The 18625-nt window shown below is 40.4% G+C and overlaps 1 protein-coding gene across 1 annotated transcript in view; it reads right to left on the reverse strand.

Annotated features, from left to right (window-relative positions):
• The window catches only part of RASA3 (RAS p21 protein activator 3), a 99219-nt gene extending 85535 nt beyond the window's left edge, over positions 1-13684 (reverse strand). The window contains exons 1-2 of the mRNA XM_009276089.2: positions 13575-13684; positions 1887-1990 (exon numbers count right to left, since the gene is read on the reverse strand). Of these exons, the coding sequence (XP_009274364.1) occupies positions 1887-1990; positions 13575-13651 (181 nt within the window). The 5' untranslated portion in view covers positions 13652-13684. The remainder of the gene's footprint in view (positions 1-1886; positions 1991-13574) is intronic.
• Positions 13685-18625: the final 4941 nt, after the last annotated feature.

Consider the following 18625-nt stretch of genomic DNA (forward strand, 5'->3'; position numbering starts at 1 on the left):
ACACTGGCACAGGTTGCCCAGAGAGGTGGTGGATGCCCCATCCCTGGAAACATTCAAGGTGAGGTTGGACGGGGCTCTGAGCAACCTGATCTAGTTGAAGATGTCCCTGCCCACGGCAGGGGAGTTGGACTAGATGACCTTTAGAGGTCCCTTCCAACCCAAACTATTCCATGATTCTGTGATTCTATAACATGCACTGTAAAATCTCAATGAAGACAGGTAACACTGGAGTTTTGACTTTTAGTGCTACATCAGTATAATAACAAATCAGTCTGCCTACCTATGGATTCTGCAATGCATATAGAAGTCAATGTTGCCATTTCCTGAAGAGGTAATGAAAAATAGAAACCTGATCAATCATTCGAGCACCCAAACAAAAGTCTCTTTATATCTTCTGCAAGTCCTTCTTTTCACGAACTGCTCCCAGTACCTTTAAGACAAGATTACTCTAGCAGTTCCTGGAGAATTCCCCTCCAATGTCAGAGCTTGATTATTAAAACAGGAACTTAGGAAAGATAGAGAAAAGGAAACAATTTGCACTTCTCTATCTGCAATTTCATGGGTCTGGCTTGCGTTAAGTGTTCAGAGACCCTTGTTCCAAGAGAGGGCATAAAGCCCTGAGCAAGAAAAATCCCAGTCCACGGTCATGGGTCACTGCAGCTGCAGAAAACCGGTGACACACAGGAGGTCAGATGAGGCAATTTCAACAATGAAAAACTCATCAATTGAAAGAAAGGAGATATTACTTGCACATTACAAGGGAAGCTAGAGATTAGGGAGACCAAAAAACTTTCCAAAAGCTCACTCAAAAAAATCAGAAACTGACCCCCTCCTCCCCAGGATGCTAGATTGCTAGCTCATGCTGTACACACATGAGCTCAGTTAGGGACAAAGAGAATGACGATCCAGTTTCCTAGCTCATATGTAAAACATAAAACAACAATTAAAGAAAAAGCTAGTGACTACATGATAAACTAGTGTCATTTAAAGACACATGCGAAGAAATCTGCACCACCACCCCATGCACTTTAACATAATGCATTTTACAGCATTATACAAACTGTTGCTCAACATCAGAGAACTTCCTCACTACAAGCCCTGTCAAGACATACACACCTCATTGATAGCTATGGTCATGTTATACTGGCATTAGAAAAATGGTAGTCATACATGACTTATTTCAAAAGTAAGAGATGAAAAACTTAAAAAAATCCAAACAGTTAAAATTACTTAAAGTGGAAACTGTTCCCCTCAATAACAACTAAGCTTTTACAAGAATTTTTATCCCTGAAGAGATAAATGGAGTGTCATGCAATTTGCTGCAGGTGAAATGCACAGCAAATGGTATCTGGAAAAGCTGAGGTCTTGCCCATGTCAAACAGGCACTGGAAGTCTTACAGAGCTATTGTGTAGGCAACAGCTTGCTCTGATACTCACTATAAAATTCTGTCATCATTGTACTGTGGGTACCTATGATGAGTAGCTATTACTCTGCATGTTATTAAGGTAGTCATAGTTTAACAATACTGCATGCAGGTAAGTGTAATGAGCCCCAGAAAACTGCAAGACTAAAGGCCTTGCATTTAGAAAAAAAAATGTAGTAACAAATGATGTTGCCCACATTTAAACAATGCTTTATTGCCTATTTCAGTTAAACTGCAATCTGCATTTACTATCATAACAGACAGCATTTATCTCCCAGCCTTTTTTATAATATGTAATACTGAAGGCATTTTTATCACTTGACAAAAAAGGACAATACTGAGCAGTACTTACCACTGTCACTGTCAGTCCTATCAAGACCCCAACTCATAAGACTACATATGATCTAACAGTTAAAATCCAAGAGAAGTAAGCTGTAAAGAAAACAATTTACGAACACATACCTATGATGGAATCCCTTCGAAAAACATCTCTGTCAAAAATATAAAATGACAGATGGCGAAAGGTCCGAGGAATTTCACAGTAAAAGTCTTCTCCATAGAAGGGGCTGGGTAAAAAAAAACAAAACAAAAACATACACATAAACACACACACACAAAAAAAAAAAAAAGAAATTAGTGTCGGTATCCTGGAAGAGCCAGTGTTTATACTTCACACCCAGAACATCACCCTGGACTGTGACAGTCTTTCCCGACCATGAATGTGCACCTTCAAGCACTGTTCTACTTTGACTCTTCCCAACTATCTTAAATGCCCACAGAACAACATTTCTTAACGTGCAAAAAAGAACAGATACGCCTTTTTACTTGGAAAACAAGTGTCCCTAAACAAAGAGGGCAGAGACCACATTATTTGTTAATGTACAGTGCCTTGAAGGGTGGAGAGAGACCCCTGCCACCACACTATGCTTACAATAGACCATTACAACGGAGATCACAAAAGCATACACATGAACAGGATGAGCAAAATACAGTGTGGTTCATGACATATATACTTTTTTTTTTTCTTTCAAAAGGATTTCGTTTATTTAAAATAAAATGCCTACAGCCATTGCCTCTTTTCTCATCCCCTGCAAAGTTTCTTATTTAAAGTCAGATTCAGTCAACTGATGTAACTAAGCCTTGGAGCTGGCACGATGCTTGTTACCTGATAGCGCTGCATATCTGCCGATTTTTGCTTACTGGAATTGTATAGAATAAGTTCTTTTACAATAAGACCAGATTTAAAAAAAAAATACTATCTCAGCATGAAAAGCTCTTTAGAGATTTAGGGGGCTATCTTTCGATCCTACCAATTTAAATGGGGAAAAAAAAAAAAACCACCAAACTCAGACACCTAACAGCAACCCTTTCAGTTTCTCTCTATCCAATTATATGGTTAAGGATTTACTCCTAAGAACTATAAGCATATATCAACTGTATTTATTCATCAACAGGTCTACCATTTTACACAGATTTTTCATTCCAAGTCACTCATGCTTCAATAGATCTAAATGGGTGGATGCAATTTGAGTCATATGGACAAATACAGCAAGCACTGCAGATGTAGAGTTAAAAATAAATCTAATTCCAACAGGCCAAAAGCCAGCAGGTTTTTTTCTTCCCTTTCTAAACACAGACCTCCTTATTGTCTTGGCTAAGCACAAAAATAGCAGACAGAATCGTGCTGTAGCTTTAATCATTATCAAAGGCTTCTTATGTTAGAAAATTAGATATCCAAAAATTATTAATAGTTCCTTGCATTAACTTTCATTTTTTCAGCATTTTGTCAGGAGAGGTCATTCCCTTGGCTTCTTTCAGGATATTTTACATCACCAGATACTTTTCCTTGTATTTCTGCCTTCAGTAAAAATACACTCCCCCAGAATTGCCACATTCCCTCAAGAGCTAGCTGACAAATCTCACTGAAAACACACAGGCACTGCAAATAAGCTAACCATCTGTGTTTGAAGGGAATATGCCACATTAATTTCATGAAGTCCAGAGACATCACTCAGTATTCAGTAAGAACATTATTTAAGTCACTACTCCACCAGCCACGTGGAAGAACACATATTGAATAAACAATGAAGCCCAAGGCGTACCCACAGGTTAAACTTCCACCACTGAAACAGTTTCCCATTCCTTGAAATAAATGCATCCAGCCGTAAGTTATGGCAACCAATGTAAGCCCACTCAGTCATCCCTACTGTGAAGGCAGAGGAGAAAATCTAACAGCTGGAAACGGCAGCTGGTTTGACTGTTTGTCCCAACTACCCCCTCTGATTCAGCACTCTCGGTGATGTCCTCTTCACCCATTCTGCTCTGAGAGGTTTTATCTGGAATCAAGAATTCAGCAGCCACCGCTTCAGGCACAAAATACCTGAGTTCTTTGGTATAAGCAGCTTCTACCAAACTGGGAACTATCTGACTGTCCCAGCAGCCATGCTTCTGCTGGTAGCCCTGAGGGCCTCATTCTGTGCACACCATTTGGTGCAAGTTTTCACGCACAGGCTTAACCCAAGGGGGCTACACAAATGCATAAACATTGCCCAAATATCTAGTGCATTATACATGCAAAACACTTTCATCGTTCTGAGCCCTAATACTCTGTTCAGCCATAAAATTGTCCTTTCTGCTGGAAGAACATGACAGATGAATTTACTCACTAATGACCTTAGAATGAAATGATACTTAATGAACTGTGGATTATATACCAAATTCTCTATCAAGAATACAAGGGAAGCTTCAGTATATTGGAAGTCTAAAGGCAATGTAAATACAAGTGAGACTTACACTGAGCATACTTTAATTCAGCTCAGCTGATTCTGGAGGAAAGAGCAGGGAAGAGACAACAACTGGGGCCTTTGGCAAGTCCCCTATTAATGTTTGTCACTGGTGGTGGTCGGGGGCAGAACATAAGTAGGACCACACCACAGCAAAACAAACACGAGATTCAGAAAAGCGGAGTGGACAACAGGAAGCATCTAGTCCAATACATGGTATCAGAAAGAGACTGATCAACAGAAGAAATGTTATGAAGGCTGACTTAGCCATGCAGGGACCACATCTGGTCACTACTTTTAGGCACAAGGCTTATTAGCCTAAGCAGCGCCTGCTGGCTGGTACTCTTCATAGACACGTTACTTGCAGCCGCTGTCAAGAGAAGAGAAGCTCTGTTCTGCTCTTGGCTTTCCCCCTCCGAGATCTTGTACCCCTTGTTGATTCACAACTTCTCATCACTCAGGTAACACCCCTGAGGTGCACTGCATTCTTAATTAATTTAAGCAAGCAGATTTCCAACACAAGTGCACTCACTCTGCACTGGATAATTAGCCAGCAAAGTTTTAACTGTAAGGATACACAGAGATAAATCTGATATCCCCCCCTCCGCCCCAATCTTGCGTAGCTCTGCAGAAACAGTATCTTCTTTCTGAAGGAATCAAAAGTAACCACAGAAATGCTTCCAGATTCCACTTAAATGTGTGCTTTTCCTCCATGTATCTCTTCAGAACAGTACTCACTTTGTCTCCCACCCAGACCTGAAGAGCAAGAGGTTGCAGCAGTCAAACCTCATGATTTATTTCCCAAGCTAACGTATCTTGAGCATGAGCCCCAGGGCTCCAGAATGGTTTTTCCAAAAGAACAGCTAAATCCCTGCCTCAGTGTCCCCTCTCCCAAAAGCCAGAATTAGTCTGATGGGGCTTCAGTGAGTACTTTTATTTTGACATAGCAATTAATAAAAAGCAGCAGCATCTGCCTACACAGCCCTCAGGAGTCTGACAAGATCCTCCAAAACAAATACTAGAACTAGCCCAGCTGAAAACTCGGGAATCTTTCAGAACCAAGTGAGTTCAGATTCAACTTCCAGGTTTTGAGTTAAGCTTTCCTTGTAGATTAACCAACCCTACGCTCAAGAGACATTTTAATCATTCAAAGAGGAGGAGAAATAATGAGGCCTTCCTCCCCCAGTCTTGCAGCACAGGCTGCAGGTCAGTATGGTCACAACGGAAGGGCATGGACAAGACCAGTGTTGTCATTATTTCAGCTTCTTCTGGACTTCAAACAAGTGACGGGATATAACTGCTGAGAGCAGGATCTTGCAAGAACAGAAACAGTGGACCTCCACTGTAAATGCAATTCAGCTCCTTCCATATATATAATGCATGAATATAAATGCATTTTCAAACCCAGCTTCTTCAATAGACTATTAAATTTAGAACAGTTTTACTCATTTCTTTTTAGTTTTGCTATCACAGCGACGAGAAGAGTAGCAGTGCAGGTATCAATTACTGTTTAGTTATGAAACGGGGCTTGTTCCTAAGTCACTGTCTCTTGTTTTCCTGATGGGATTAGAAACTACAGAGAAAGACCTGTACCAATTTTTAAACCCTTGCTCCAAGCTTTCAGGCACACACGGGCCTGATTCTTTAGCCTTCTACTCCACATACTCTCACTTCACACCCCTTTCGCATCTCTTTTCCAGTACATACCCATCACCTTGCTATGCTCTGAAGGAGGGAAGCTCTACCTCAGCAGTCCTTTTCTCAGGAAGTGTGGGGCTCTCTTACTGCACAGCTTTTATACAGCCCCTACCACTGACACATACACTAATCGATCCCTCCTCAGGACACTTTCCCTAGGATGCTTCCACAGCTCTCGTGACAGAAGAGACACCAAAAAAAAGGCAAGTTAAAGCATAAAGAATAGTGCAATGGATTTGAATGTTCAGGCATACCTTCCCCTCACCAAAAACTTGCTTGTTCTGAATGCTCACAGAAGCAGGAAATCAAAACCAAAAAGTTCCCTCTAGGTATTGTTTCACTCACATACAGCTATCCAGCTTAGAGCCCTTCCCATTTCAAGGTATCTATTTTTGAATCTCTTTTAATGTGTGTTTTGGCAATGGATATTTTCAGGAGGAGACAGGGAAGGAGAAGAGAAACAAATTACTGTGTAGATCAAGTGGAATGAAAGCAAATAAGGAAGAGAATCCTCATTTCAAACACGATGAATGGGAACTTCTTCCCCTAGAAAAGGTTCAAAATTTGTTCACTTTTACATGTTTCACTAAACTCCAGAGGCATACTTACAACTTCAATTCCATACCTTCAGGTATCTACTGAAATCACCGCAAATAATATTAACAGAGAGGAAGAGACTTCATAAAACAAATCTCAGTGTAGAAACATTTCTTTAGTTTCAGGCTGTGTTGCAAAACCTCGTGCTTGTTTCTCAATACTTAGCTAAAGCAGTTTTGTTTTGGCACCAGTACTTCAGTGGATGAAGTGAACGAGTTGCATGATGAATAATAATGAAACCCCTCAAACCAGAATTCTTTGTGTATGGATTTTTTTTTTTTTAATTGCCTTTGTGATTGAAAGTAAGGACTATTAACATGCCACAGACAACTCCACATCCTCTGACTATTTTAAAACGTTTAGAAATACTGGATTCATCCTGCTGCATGAACCGAAGACCAGAGTTCACATCGCCATGTGAGTGGGAAGCAAAATCAGTCTGTACAAAGGGGTACACTTGTTTGTTTCTACTACTAAGCTTTTTCTACTACTTGGCTAATACGTTTTATACTATGCTTTGCAGCGTATGTAAAGGGAGTGGGGTAGAGAAGAGAAGGTTTATTCAAAGCAGATACAGCAAGCCAAATAAAATCTCAATACACTTCAGTCTCCTACTAGACACAGAGCTACAAGATGACAGGCAAGTAAGACAGGCTCTGTAAGAGTCAAAGTTGGCAGATGTCTTGGTAGCTTCCTTACACAACTTATTAAAAATATCTAGTATTATATTTGAAGCACAGATTTGGCAGAGGACATGCAGCAGGAAGTATATGGCACAGAAGGCAACATCTAAATCCAAACATACCACTTATGCCCACTGTTAGAGATCAGGCTGCAGTCTTCCAGACATCCACTGAGCCTAAGCAAGTTTTTCCTCATGTCACTGTGCAGAGACACCCAGTTGGACAGTGCTGTGTTATAGCCACTACCACCCCTACTACACAGAGAAAAAATAAAGCAGTGTGCATTTTCTCATCCCTATGCTCAGAAGAGAGAGACAGACACACGAGCTATAGTTATCATCTTCACTTGACAGTTGCTGGTTTGGCTCAATGAGGCTTACGGGGATTATGATAACTTTAAGCAGCAGCCGTTTGGCCCCTAGTCACCTCCCAAAATATTCTGTAAGACGACACACACAAACCACAGAAGTCACATTACAGCTGCATTTACTACTCTTTTTTTTTTTTTTTAATCACTCAAAGCAGCCTACAACACCAACAATTGTTACTCGCATGGGTGGCTTTTCGTGTGGATAAACGCTCTCATTCATAAACCCTGCCTTGGGTCTCAGGGCTCACTTCATTCTCCTCCTTCCACTAAGTCTTGCTTCCCTTCCTGGTGCTCTTCCCAGCTGTATTACCTCCCTACACAACCATACAGTCCTTGCCTTCAATAATATCCCTGACCAGGCTGAAGTTGTACCCATACCTATCTTATTCCTTCCCCTTAAAGGCTTGGGGTGTTTCAGAATTGAAGTCTATTGATATTAGGAATTCAAGCCATGGTTAGATGTAGTCGAGTGCAGAAGATGGCAGACCCTGGGGCAGACGGCACACTGAGGAGTGAGCTGGGAGCATGCAGGAGAGAAGCTGCAGAACGTGCTATAGCATCCAGCTCAAGGCCTCTTTACTTAAGGCCTCCAGGCTGGGGAAAGCTGTTATTTCAAGGAGGTGAGCTGGCAATGTAGGAATATGGAGGTAGCTAATGGAACTAACTCAGATACAACAGCTAATTTTGGCAACACTCCAACTAAGGGAAACAACTTTGTGTTTAAAATTTAAGAAGTGGCCTGCATCCAAGATGTTATCGGAACACGAGAGAAGTTTAGCTATGCAGCCATGAACTCCAAACATAGGAAAATAAAGGGTTTAAGCAAGCCTAGAATTAAAAAATAACAACTTTAAATATGGCAGCAGAATTTCTTAGAGAAAGTTCTGAGAGCTACTGATTGAATTTGTTACCTGATCTAATACTAAAACAAAGACACAGCAACCTCTTGTTAAAGAGAACACAGCCTTAACTATGAATTTACAGCACATTTCACCATACACTTACAAGCACACTGCAGACTTGTAGTTCTCACTGTTACCTTCACTGGAGACTAGCAAAAAAAAGATTGGGGGTGGGGAAAGTGCCTCTGGCTTCATTTGCTGTTTCATTCAGGCTTTGATCACTATGTTTAGCACGTGAAAAATTCCTCAGTGAAATAGTGGAGAACTAAATAATCACAGACTCAAGACGCTTGGCTCATCTCTCTAAAGCACACAGTCAGCCATTTGATTCTTAACGTGCAACAGTTTTTGCCTTTATTCATATCCTTGAAACAAATTTAGAGATGTCACATTCCTTCCATTCTTCACCTATGATTTGAGAAGCTGCCTTGATTTCCTGTTGCAGCTGACACTGCCCTTTAAGTGAATGGAAACATTTGATGCAAACAGCAAAGGCAAAGTCAGTCTTAACGCCAACAAGACAAGAAAGTTTATCCTCAGGGAAGATCTGTAGCTAGGAACAAGTCCTGGATGGTGGAGCCTGAAGTTTGAAGCTTCTCATGGGGGAAGCTAAGTAGTTGGTTCAAAGGAAATTAATAGGCAAAATTCTTGGCAGGCTGTCTACTTGCAGCTCAGAACTAAAGAAAAGTTGTAGATCTGTGCATTTTAAAAAAAAACCCAAAAACCCAAAAAACTCTCACACGTTCCTTAGGACATAAAATACATGAGTCCCTTCACATACGTCTCTGCTAGGTTATGTGGAATGGATCCAATTCTATTCAGTGCCTTTGTGGATGATGGCAATATAAATATTGAACAACAAATACAAAACAGAGAAGTGTATTAAATCCCGGCTCTAACTGACCTCTCCCTCGTATCTTATGACTTGCATGTGACCTCCTTAGAATTTACTAAAAGCTTGTGCCAAGGAGTTTATGAAAACAGTGCTGCTTGAAGAGTTCAAGATTCTCTTCCTGGGAACCTGGAGAGCTTGCTCTGATCAACCCACGCATTCACTGTGCTTGTCCAAAGATCCCCAGAGAAGTCGGATGACTCTGAACTGCCCCACACAAACAGTACTTTCACATTGCTCTGTGGTTTCATAGAAAGGCCTGCCCATGTTGTAACCCTTGACTTGTTTCAGTCAGATGCTACCGAGTTATCCTCACATCAGCCCTCAAAATCCTCCAGCACAAGGCAGCAGTGCCACCATCCAGTTTAACAGAAGCCAACAGAGGCTGGATGGCAGGAATGCTTTACGTTCCTGATATTGTAATTTATGAGTCCCACCTGACTGCTGAACAGAGGAGTTAAGGTTCACCATGCTGGCTACTCTCAGTTTTTGAGATGCAAACTTAGAGAAAGGGCATCAGGCTCACAGAGATTCTCTTCAGAGCACTAGTAAGGGCACCAGACTGGGCAACAGGATGTGCTGGTTCAGTTCTTGGAGTTCTGAATGATTCATGCTTCATTGATTTAAGAGGCTACTGCTCTCAGCTGTCTTCTCGTGCCTCTGCCGCAGCCTAATAAAATAAAAATCTGTTGCAGAAGATTGGGACAGAGCTCAGGGAGGCAACTTCTTACACTGTCCCAGTATAAAACACAGGAGATCATGAGTCAGAGTCTGAAGGCTCTGCCACAGATATCCCAAGCAAGCCAGAATCGGACATTCATCCAAGTCCCTCTGGGAAGGAGAGATAACTGCTTCCTTTCTCCCATTTGCCAGTTCTACTTAAGCTTTACATCAGGAGAAGGCCTGCCTGGAAAAATACACATTTCTGCAGTGCTTAGCAGAAGCTTAATGAAGCTCAACTGAGTTTTTAAAAAAAAAAAAAAAAAAGCAAGCACTCCTTGAATTCCCAAGTACACAAGACAGTGTTTCAGCATGACTTTAATTATAAGTCTTTTCATGCAGATAAAAAGTCGTTTTATGCAGATATGCTGGAAGAGATAGGCTTCTCCAGGACAAATCTGAATGAGAAGACATAGTTTCAGAGTCAGTAGTGCTAGGGCTACATATGAAACACCTGTCAATTCAGACATTCACACAAAGCATCTTGTTTTTCATAGACTACATGAAAATCATTTTTTGAGCTTACTGGAAGATGGGGGAGTTACCAGTATGAGTGAAGATACAGGCAATTCTTAAAACTTACTTTATAGCAAGCCAGCCCCGTGTCAGCCATGAAGTGATAGGAAGTAGGAAAGAGGCATGAACAACAGAGCAGAGCCAGTGTTCTCCCCTTCAAACTATAGTCAAAGGCTGTCTCACCCACTTCAATGCCAGCCACGCAGATGTTCAGGCAGGATTCAATTATTCTAGTTATGCGTTGGCCCAGCTTCACATCCCTGCTCCCATCTAACATCGCATATCACAGCAGTGATACCTCAGAAAAAGGGACCCAACACATGCTTCACTATTACATTGGCAAGTGCCTGGCAAAGAAGCACCGTACATGAAAGCAGGTATTTCTCTGCTGCATACAAATTACATGGGCCTTAGGGCACATAAGCCTCGCCTGCCCAATAATTCACAGTTACTCAATGGGTTGAATCAATTTACAAACAAGCATTAAAGAATGTAACAGCATGACTGGCTCCTCAGCTATGTGCTCATCTGAGAGTCTTACAAAAAACAATAGGCGACTGCAGTATGGTCTGAAATCATTTGAAAAACATCTTCCTCTGGAAGTCTATGCACTTGTTTTTATGACTGTGTTTACATCTATTAAAGATTAAGTAGCTGTTTGAGCGTGCCTCACTAAGGAAGAGCAATTCCTATTCACAGATTGGGAAGACGTCCCAGTTTTCCATTCATGTATTTGGGATTCTCATCTGCTTTTCTTTTATGCAACAGAAAAACAAGGACAGAGAAACACCTATATGGATAAATGCAAAATTCAGTTGATACCAATGTCTATAAGTGGATATTCAGGGACTGTGAAGAAGCAAGTTTTTCAAAAATAGTACTTGCAAATAGAAGCTCACAGAGGGAGAAGGCAAACTACCACTGAAGACAGGAATTCACTGGGAGAAGAAACGATGACTGAGGAGATCATTTTTAGTCAACCCTTAGATCAAAGAAAATAGGACTGTAAAGGGATTTTGAGACATCATCTGGTCCCCCACTGTTCCAAAGCAGGAAGATCCATATTTTGGTCAGGACTGATTATAGAGAAACTATTAAAAGCCTTCAGCAACAAATATGGAAAAAACAAGGCAATCTACTCCAGTGCTTCAGAATCTTTAACAACAGGAAGATTTTTCTTCACAATAAACCTTAACCTAAACTTCCTTCCCCACTGCAATTTAAGTCCATTATTATTTGCAATATCCATACCGGACATACAGAGCAATTCCCTCCCTCTTAATTTTTTTTGGGGGGGTTGTTGTTTGGGGTTTTTTGTTTTGTTTTTTTAATATATTTACATAGTTACATCTACTCTCATCCCTCTTCTCTAGGCTAAATAATTCCGATCTTTTAACCTTTCCTCATCGGTTATGTTTTCCAGACCTCTGATCATTGCGTTGCTCTCCTCTGAATTCACCTCAATTAATGAAAGTAACTTAGCTCCACAGGAAACCAGAAGCCTTCCAGTTCTGCACAGCCTCCGTGTACCTCTTCAGCTTTATAATGGTATCTAAAGATAGATGGAATTTTTCCCACTGAAGGAATTACACTTGTTGCTTATTCCTACTACTAAGAGTTTATTTTCTCAATAGAAAAATACTTGGATTAGTTCAAGAAAATTACATCAACTATTCTCATACATCCCCACTCCCCACCTTCCACTTCCCCGCAAAGCACTAATGATCATCCAGCAAAAAAAATCCCACTGTGCAACTTCTAATTGTGAGCAGGAAGGCTACAGTTGGTTGACCCAGGAATGAATTTAAATGAGTTACAAAGTCATTTTTAGAGAAACAACTGGTTCAGGGACAACTGGTTTAGGGACACTGAATGTCAGTTATTGTAAAAAAAAGAAAAAGTGCATACAGATCAATCTTTGCTTTTTCACTTTTTTTTTTTTATATAGTACACTACAAACAGGAAAGTGTTAGCATCATCATTCAAAAACACTCTAATTACATTTAGCCAATCTAAATGCCTCAAGAAACAGAAGTCTCCATTACAGACCCCAGTACAGCGTATCAGAATGTAAGATGAGGAATAAAGACTTAAAGACAACAAAAAATTATGCGAGAGAACAATTAAAGTGACTTAAGGGACTAAATCCCACTTCAGGCTACTCAGACTCACATTCTTAAATGCATTAGGTACTTCTGAGGTGTTGGGGGTGGCGTCTAGAGCTATTTCCCCAAGTAAATTATTTGCAATAACAAGACAAATAGCAAATTCCTAACTGTATTACTCAACTCTCACTCTTTTCCCACTTTATATCTTAAGATAAAAGTTATAAACTTGACTGTTCCTTACTGCTACTTTCCCCTCAACTCCAAAAAAAGCCTCATTTGCCAGAGTATACATATATGCCCAGCCTTGTTCCCTTTATTTTTTTAATGTTTGGGGATTTCCAGGAGAAAGCGTTTTAACTTTTGCTACATGCTTCTCATTCTGTTTCATTCTACATTTGGCTTCTACAATCTCACAGGAAGTGTCCAAGATAATCAGACAGGCATCTTGCATTCAAACCTCTCCTTTCAGTTGGAGCCTCATGACAGGAAGAAAAAAGTCCCTAACTCCACCCATTAGGGTAGCTAGACCAATGCAAAATTCTAAGCGTAGACAGACATGAAATGGAGTTCAGTACTTCGTCCCAAGTTGAGATCTAAAAAGCTTAGGGAAGTTCAAAACAAATATTGCAGAAAGAAAGGAGCACTGGCTGTACATTCTTAGGAAAATAGTTAATATGGCTTGCCTTGGTGAAGACATTCTCCCATATATACAGATAGGAATCACAACATTAACAGTTCTACCACTAGTGTTCTTAAAACTGGAAGAAGGATCATATTCATCCTCCCTCCTCCCCTCAAAAAAGTATCTCTGGAACGTTAAACAAACACAGTAAGCAGAGAATGAGAAGAATTAACAGAACGTATACACATGTATTTGTTACCATAATGACTTCTCCACTATTTTGGTCCTGAAAACCTCCTCCTGGTCCAGGTTTACAGTACAGTAGCAATCCCTCATCTTGTTTGGCCCTGGATACGTAGGAAGATTTTTGGCTTCGCCTAAAGACAAGAGAAAAAAACCCCAGAGGATTACATATTAAAATGTTATCCATAAATTAGTCATCTGTCAACTAATGCAGTGTCAGCAACATGGCTAAAGCAAAGTATTACGTTGTATTTTTCTTCCCAAATGTTAAGTCTCTATTAAACTTAGCAGCAGTATTCTGTTTCCAAGGCAGCAGCTCCTGACCGTCACTGAGTTTAGAGCTCAGCAGTAGCCAGCAACAACTCAACAGTTTGTTGCGTCCGATTTATTCGCACGTATTTGGGTGCATACTGCTTCCTTCCAATTTGTGTTTAGGTTTTGATCAGTCCTCCCATAAGATACCAGGAACACGATACAACATGGTAATAAAGCTTTCCGATACAGCCCACTGATTTTATCCTAAAGGCATTACCAGAACACAGCAAATGAGGACTGACCCCCAGCTCCACCACTGTCCACAGATGTGGAGCTGGAAAACAAGTCACTTCAGTTACAGCCAACAGCCTTACACCACAGGTTGGACTTCAAAGCACTCTGATGAGGTGATTAGCACTCGTGAAGCTGCCTAAGGTCCTCGCACAAAGGTACCATGCAAGTCATGAATACTCTTCATCATAAACATTTGTTTCAAAACTGCAACAAGAAACATGTATGTATCCTATATTTACAACAGAAAAAAAAAAGAAAAGAGACAGGATTGAGGAACTAAGGGTAACCAAGAGACTACAAAACACAAGAGTACGAAACAAGAATAAAACCACAGCTTTCCCCTTTACATATCCATTAATAACCAAAGCTAGGCACTACATTTCCTTGGCAGACTGATAAAATCAAAACTCAGACAGGAAACTGGGTAATGCTCCTCATGGCTTTGCTAAAGCACCTTAGCACTACATGGATGAGTGCTAAGTTTTGTCTAAAGACAAAACTTAGAACTATCAAAGAATGACTAAATGTAAGTCTACAACGCACGTGGCCTTATTTACCTTCACTCTTCCAGTACCCGGAGATTATTAGCACATACCATGGGAACTAGATCATCCTCTCCTGGTAAAAATACAAGGAATAAAAATAAACATAAAAATAAAAATAAAAATGCACAGACCAAGGGAACACAGGTTTGTTTGCCAGTAGAGAAGGGAACTCTAAATGACAGTAACAAATATAACTTTTTATCGGATGTCTGCAGCTCAGCTTAAGTGCATTTTACTAGACACATGCCTTTCCCAGTCTCCAGCTCCCAAATAGCTTTATACTATTAACAGAACCATCTTTCTTCTTTCAACCCGATCTTCAGTAAAGAAAGACTTTTTCCTTTCTGTAGATTTGCTCAACAGCACTCTGATGCATATGCATGTAAATACTGAAGAACTACAGCAAGGAAAGATTAAGCCAACCTGCATCCTCGGCTTTAAAAGAAAAGCACAAAGCGACATAGGATTCCACGTCTTCCTGCCTGTGATCTCTTTCTGGCACACTGTTCACACACTTCTGCTAACTGACTCATGACGTGCCCCTGGAAATGCCACACATCCACACTTCTCACAAACGGCCTGTATATGGGTGATCATATATAGGTGATCGTACATGCGTACATTTTCTAAAGCTAACCATAGAACATATAAAGAGGCATAGAAAAGGGACATGAAAACATTGTTTCAGACAGTAATGCCTCACTTCAGAGTTCTTCTAAATAAGTTTGCTCTCTCAGCTCAGCTGATGCAACTTGATCGCATTCTTCCCACTTCCTTCAGAGTTGTGAGACATTGTATTAAAAAAAGCTGTCTCCGCTGTAATTCGAAGGTGTAACTGGAACATCTGTTGGCATGCCCAATGTGGCTTTAAACAAAGCTCAAGTATTAGCAATAGTTTAACTGCAACAGCTCTAGCCAAAAATATATTGAGGATTATTGATGGCTTGCTCAGCCTGCACTGAAGTCTATTCTGCCGTGGTAAACCTCCAACTTTTACTCTTGTTAGTTTGAGTTCAGGTAAGTTACAAATCAAATGTACTAGCCTCACACATGCTGAGGTCTCTGAGTTTGTCTCCTCTCCCCAAGTCCCGAACATCCAAATTTCTCTTATCTATTCTCACATTAAAGTCACGTGAAGCCAGCCTCTTTTCTGGATGACTGGGTAAAGTTCCCCAGAGACAGCGAGCGTGCGTGTCAACAGGAAGAGTTTCAATAGCAGAACGATAAGGAAGTCTTCCTCTGGGGCTGGCACACTATTCTCACGGTTCTTCCAAGAGAAAGGGACAAAAATTTTCAAGCTCAAAATTAAACCAAAAAAATATGCAGTTTCCCTTTTTCTGCACTCTTCCACTTCCTACTTCAACACAAACACACACACACAAAACCAATTCTGGATTTTGTGATCTCGATTTCTAGTTTTCTGAAGTGCACAACATTCACTTAAGTGCTTAAAGTTAATACTTAGTCATGTCGGAGCACTCCGTAAGAACTGTATTTTGAAAACTTGAGTTCTCCTCTTTGTTAAAAGACTTACAGTAGAAAGGCCCACAATATTGAAACCTAAATGCAATGCAAAGGAAGACACCATTTAGTATCACTAGAAAATGACTGCCTGCACAGTCTGTGCAGCAAATTAAAGCTCACCACCATCACAATATTAGAAAGTGGGGCACAGAAGGAAGATAGAGGGAGAAGACATTTTACTGTAATTTCTTTCTTCAAACTGGAAAAAGGCCCTGAAAAACCACTGAGACTAGAACAAGGGATTAATTGACCAACCCACTATATTAATCATGTTACTGACTTGAGTAGTGGCTTACAAAAAAAAAAAAAAAAAAAAAAAACATGGTTTCTTCCCAATGCTGGCAGCAGCCAATGGCTGTTTAGATTCCTCTAGCACTGAGCAGTTGAGAAAGAAAACTTTGTCAAGCTTTCAAGCATAGCTAAAGACTCAGCTCTCTAGGCAGACATTTTATGTCAACAAATGTGCTCTGTTAGAGCTTCAGTTGCTCTTTAGATTCCTCCAAGACAAAAAATGTTCCCTCTGTGGCACTGTTTTGCCATCTACAATGAAGCTGAACAGTTTGCTCAGTATTTTTTTGGTTCTGCTACTACTGAAATGAAAAAAGAGAAAGCTCAGAATACTTGATACAGTCATGCACCATTTCCATATTCTCAACAACCAGAGCTGATGAGATCATTTAATTTGGACAAGAATTTCATCGTTTAATCTATCTGTATAGAAGGGGCATCTTCATCAATTGTATTTTCAAGAGGCGGCTCCGCTCCCCCCCCCCCCCCCCCCTTCATATTTGTGAAGTACCTGTATGCTAGAGAATTTAGAGAGGGTTTGTAGACAAAAGGTCAATACGCTCACCTTTAAAACCGTCAGTTTTCCACTTCCGCTAAGAAGAAACAGAATGTTTCTTAAGATGTCTGAGACCTTGACAATTTAAAATACACAAGCACTTTGTTTTGGAGCATAAGGCTTCCATTTGGAGCCACAGCGGCAGAATAATCAGTTCAAGTTTGCAATAGCTTTTGTCTTTATCCCTGCACTTCTAATATACATGGTCCGAATTTAACTGTGTGATGCACTTAACTTAGCACTAAGTACTTAAACCTAGCAAAGCTGATTTTAGCTATGGAAAAGTTATCATTAGGTATCTTGGACAAGTCTATTTTTTAAGACTATCAATTCTGAATACCTCACTGACTTGCTATCTTGTCCCCACGAATGCTGGGTTACTACAGTTTAAAAATGGACTACCGTGGCAGCACATCTAGCTTAGCTTGAGCTAGGCAGAGGGAACGCAACAGGATGGGAAAAGAGGAAGGAAAAACTCAAAACCGTATTCATCTTCCTTGTTCCTTCCAATGTTATACATTCCTGCCCTGCTAAGACACTGGCAATAAAAGGGAAGCAAGAAAAAAGGGCTCTCCTGCATATATGGCAGAGAAGAGCACTGCTTAGATGCTTGGGAGCATAACTGGTAAAAAACAAGAAAAACTTTGAAGATGTTTCTAGGAATAAACAAATATATACGTACCGTATACATTTCCTTAAGGTTTTGCCACCTTAAATTTTTTGAAGCATCTGGTATTTTTAATTGAATTTAGATACTTGGCCTTGTGTCATCTTTGCTTTTGAGTTATTTCCCCAGGTGCAATTTTCTGAAAAGCAGAGAATATACGACAGCCAGGCATTATTTCTACCTTTTGGAACAAAACTTGCTGCTCCTGTGCTCCTAAGTATTGGGTCACCAGCACACATCTGCCAACCTGAGCACATCAAGGAAGACTTTGTAATGTGTCAACAAATTTAGCTTGCTATCTTCTAGCAGCAACATATTTGATTTTATCAAGATGGCATGGTAGAATCATTTCCCAAACTATTTCAGAAAACAAACAAGCAAACAAAAAACTACCTCCAAAAAATAAACCCAATAAAAGCAGCTGAGCTTTCAATGCCGCAGCATTTGGCTTCAGGGAGCATGCTGAAAAGACTCAAGTACAGAAACAAAATACCTAAACTCTGAAAAGGGCAGTATGTCCAAACCAACAATCCACTTTGTTTCTGCCATATTCAGGAAAACACTCTCCAAAGAAGCTCATAGGCAAGCACGTCAAGAACAAAAACAGAGCAGCGATGTATGCCAAGAATGGAAAGCTTCTCCTGTTCTCCCTTAATAAGCTCTCTATACCAATACAGATGCTGGAATCTGAAAAAAATTATCTCAAGCACTCCTTTCAAGTTTTCTTTCTTCTGAAACAGCATTATTCCTTCAACATCCATAGATCATAGAATCATAGAATCATTGAGGTTGGAAAAGAACTCTAAGATCATCGAGTCCAACCGTCAACCCAACACCACCATGCCCACTAAACCATGTCCCTAAGTGCCTCATCTACACGTCTTTTAAATACCCCCAGGGATGGGGACTCCACCACTTCCCTGGGCAGCCTGTTCCAA

This window comes from Aptenodytes forsteri, unplaced genomic scaffold, assembly GCF_000699145.1.
Source record: "Aptenodytes forsteri isolate BGI_AS27 unplaced genomic scaffold, ASM69914v1 Scaffold96, whole genome shotgun sequence".
Taxonomy (NCBI): Eukaryota; Metazoa; Chordata; class Aves; order Sphenisciformes; family Spheniscidae; genus Aptenodytes; species Aptenodytes forsteri.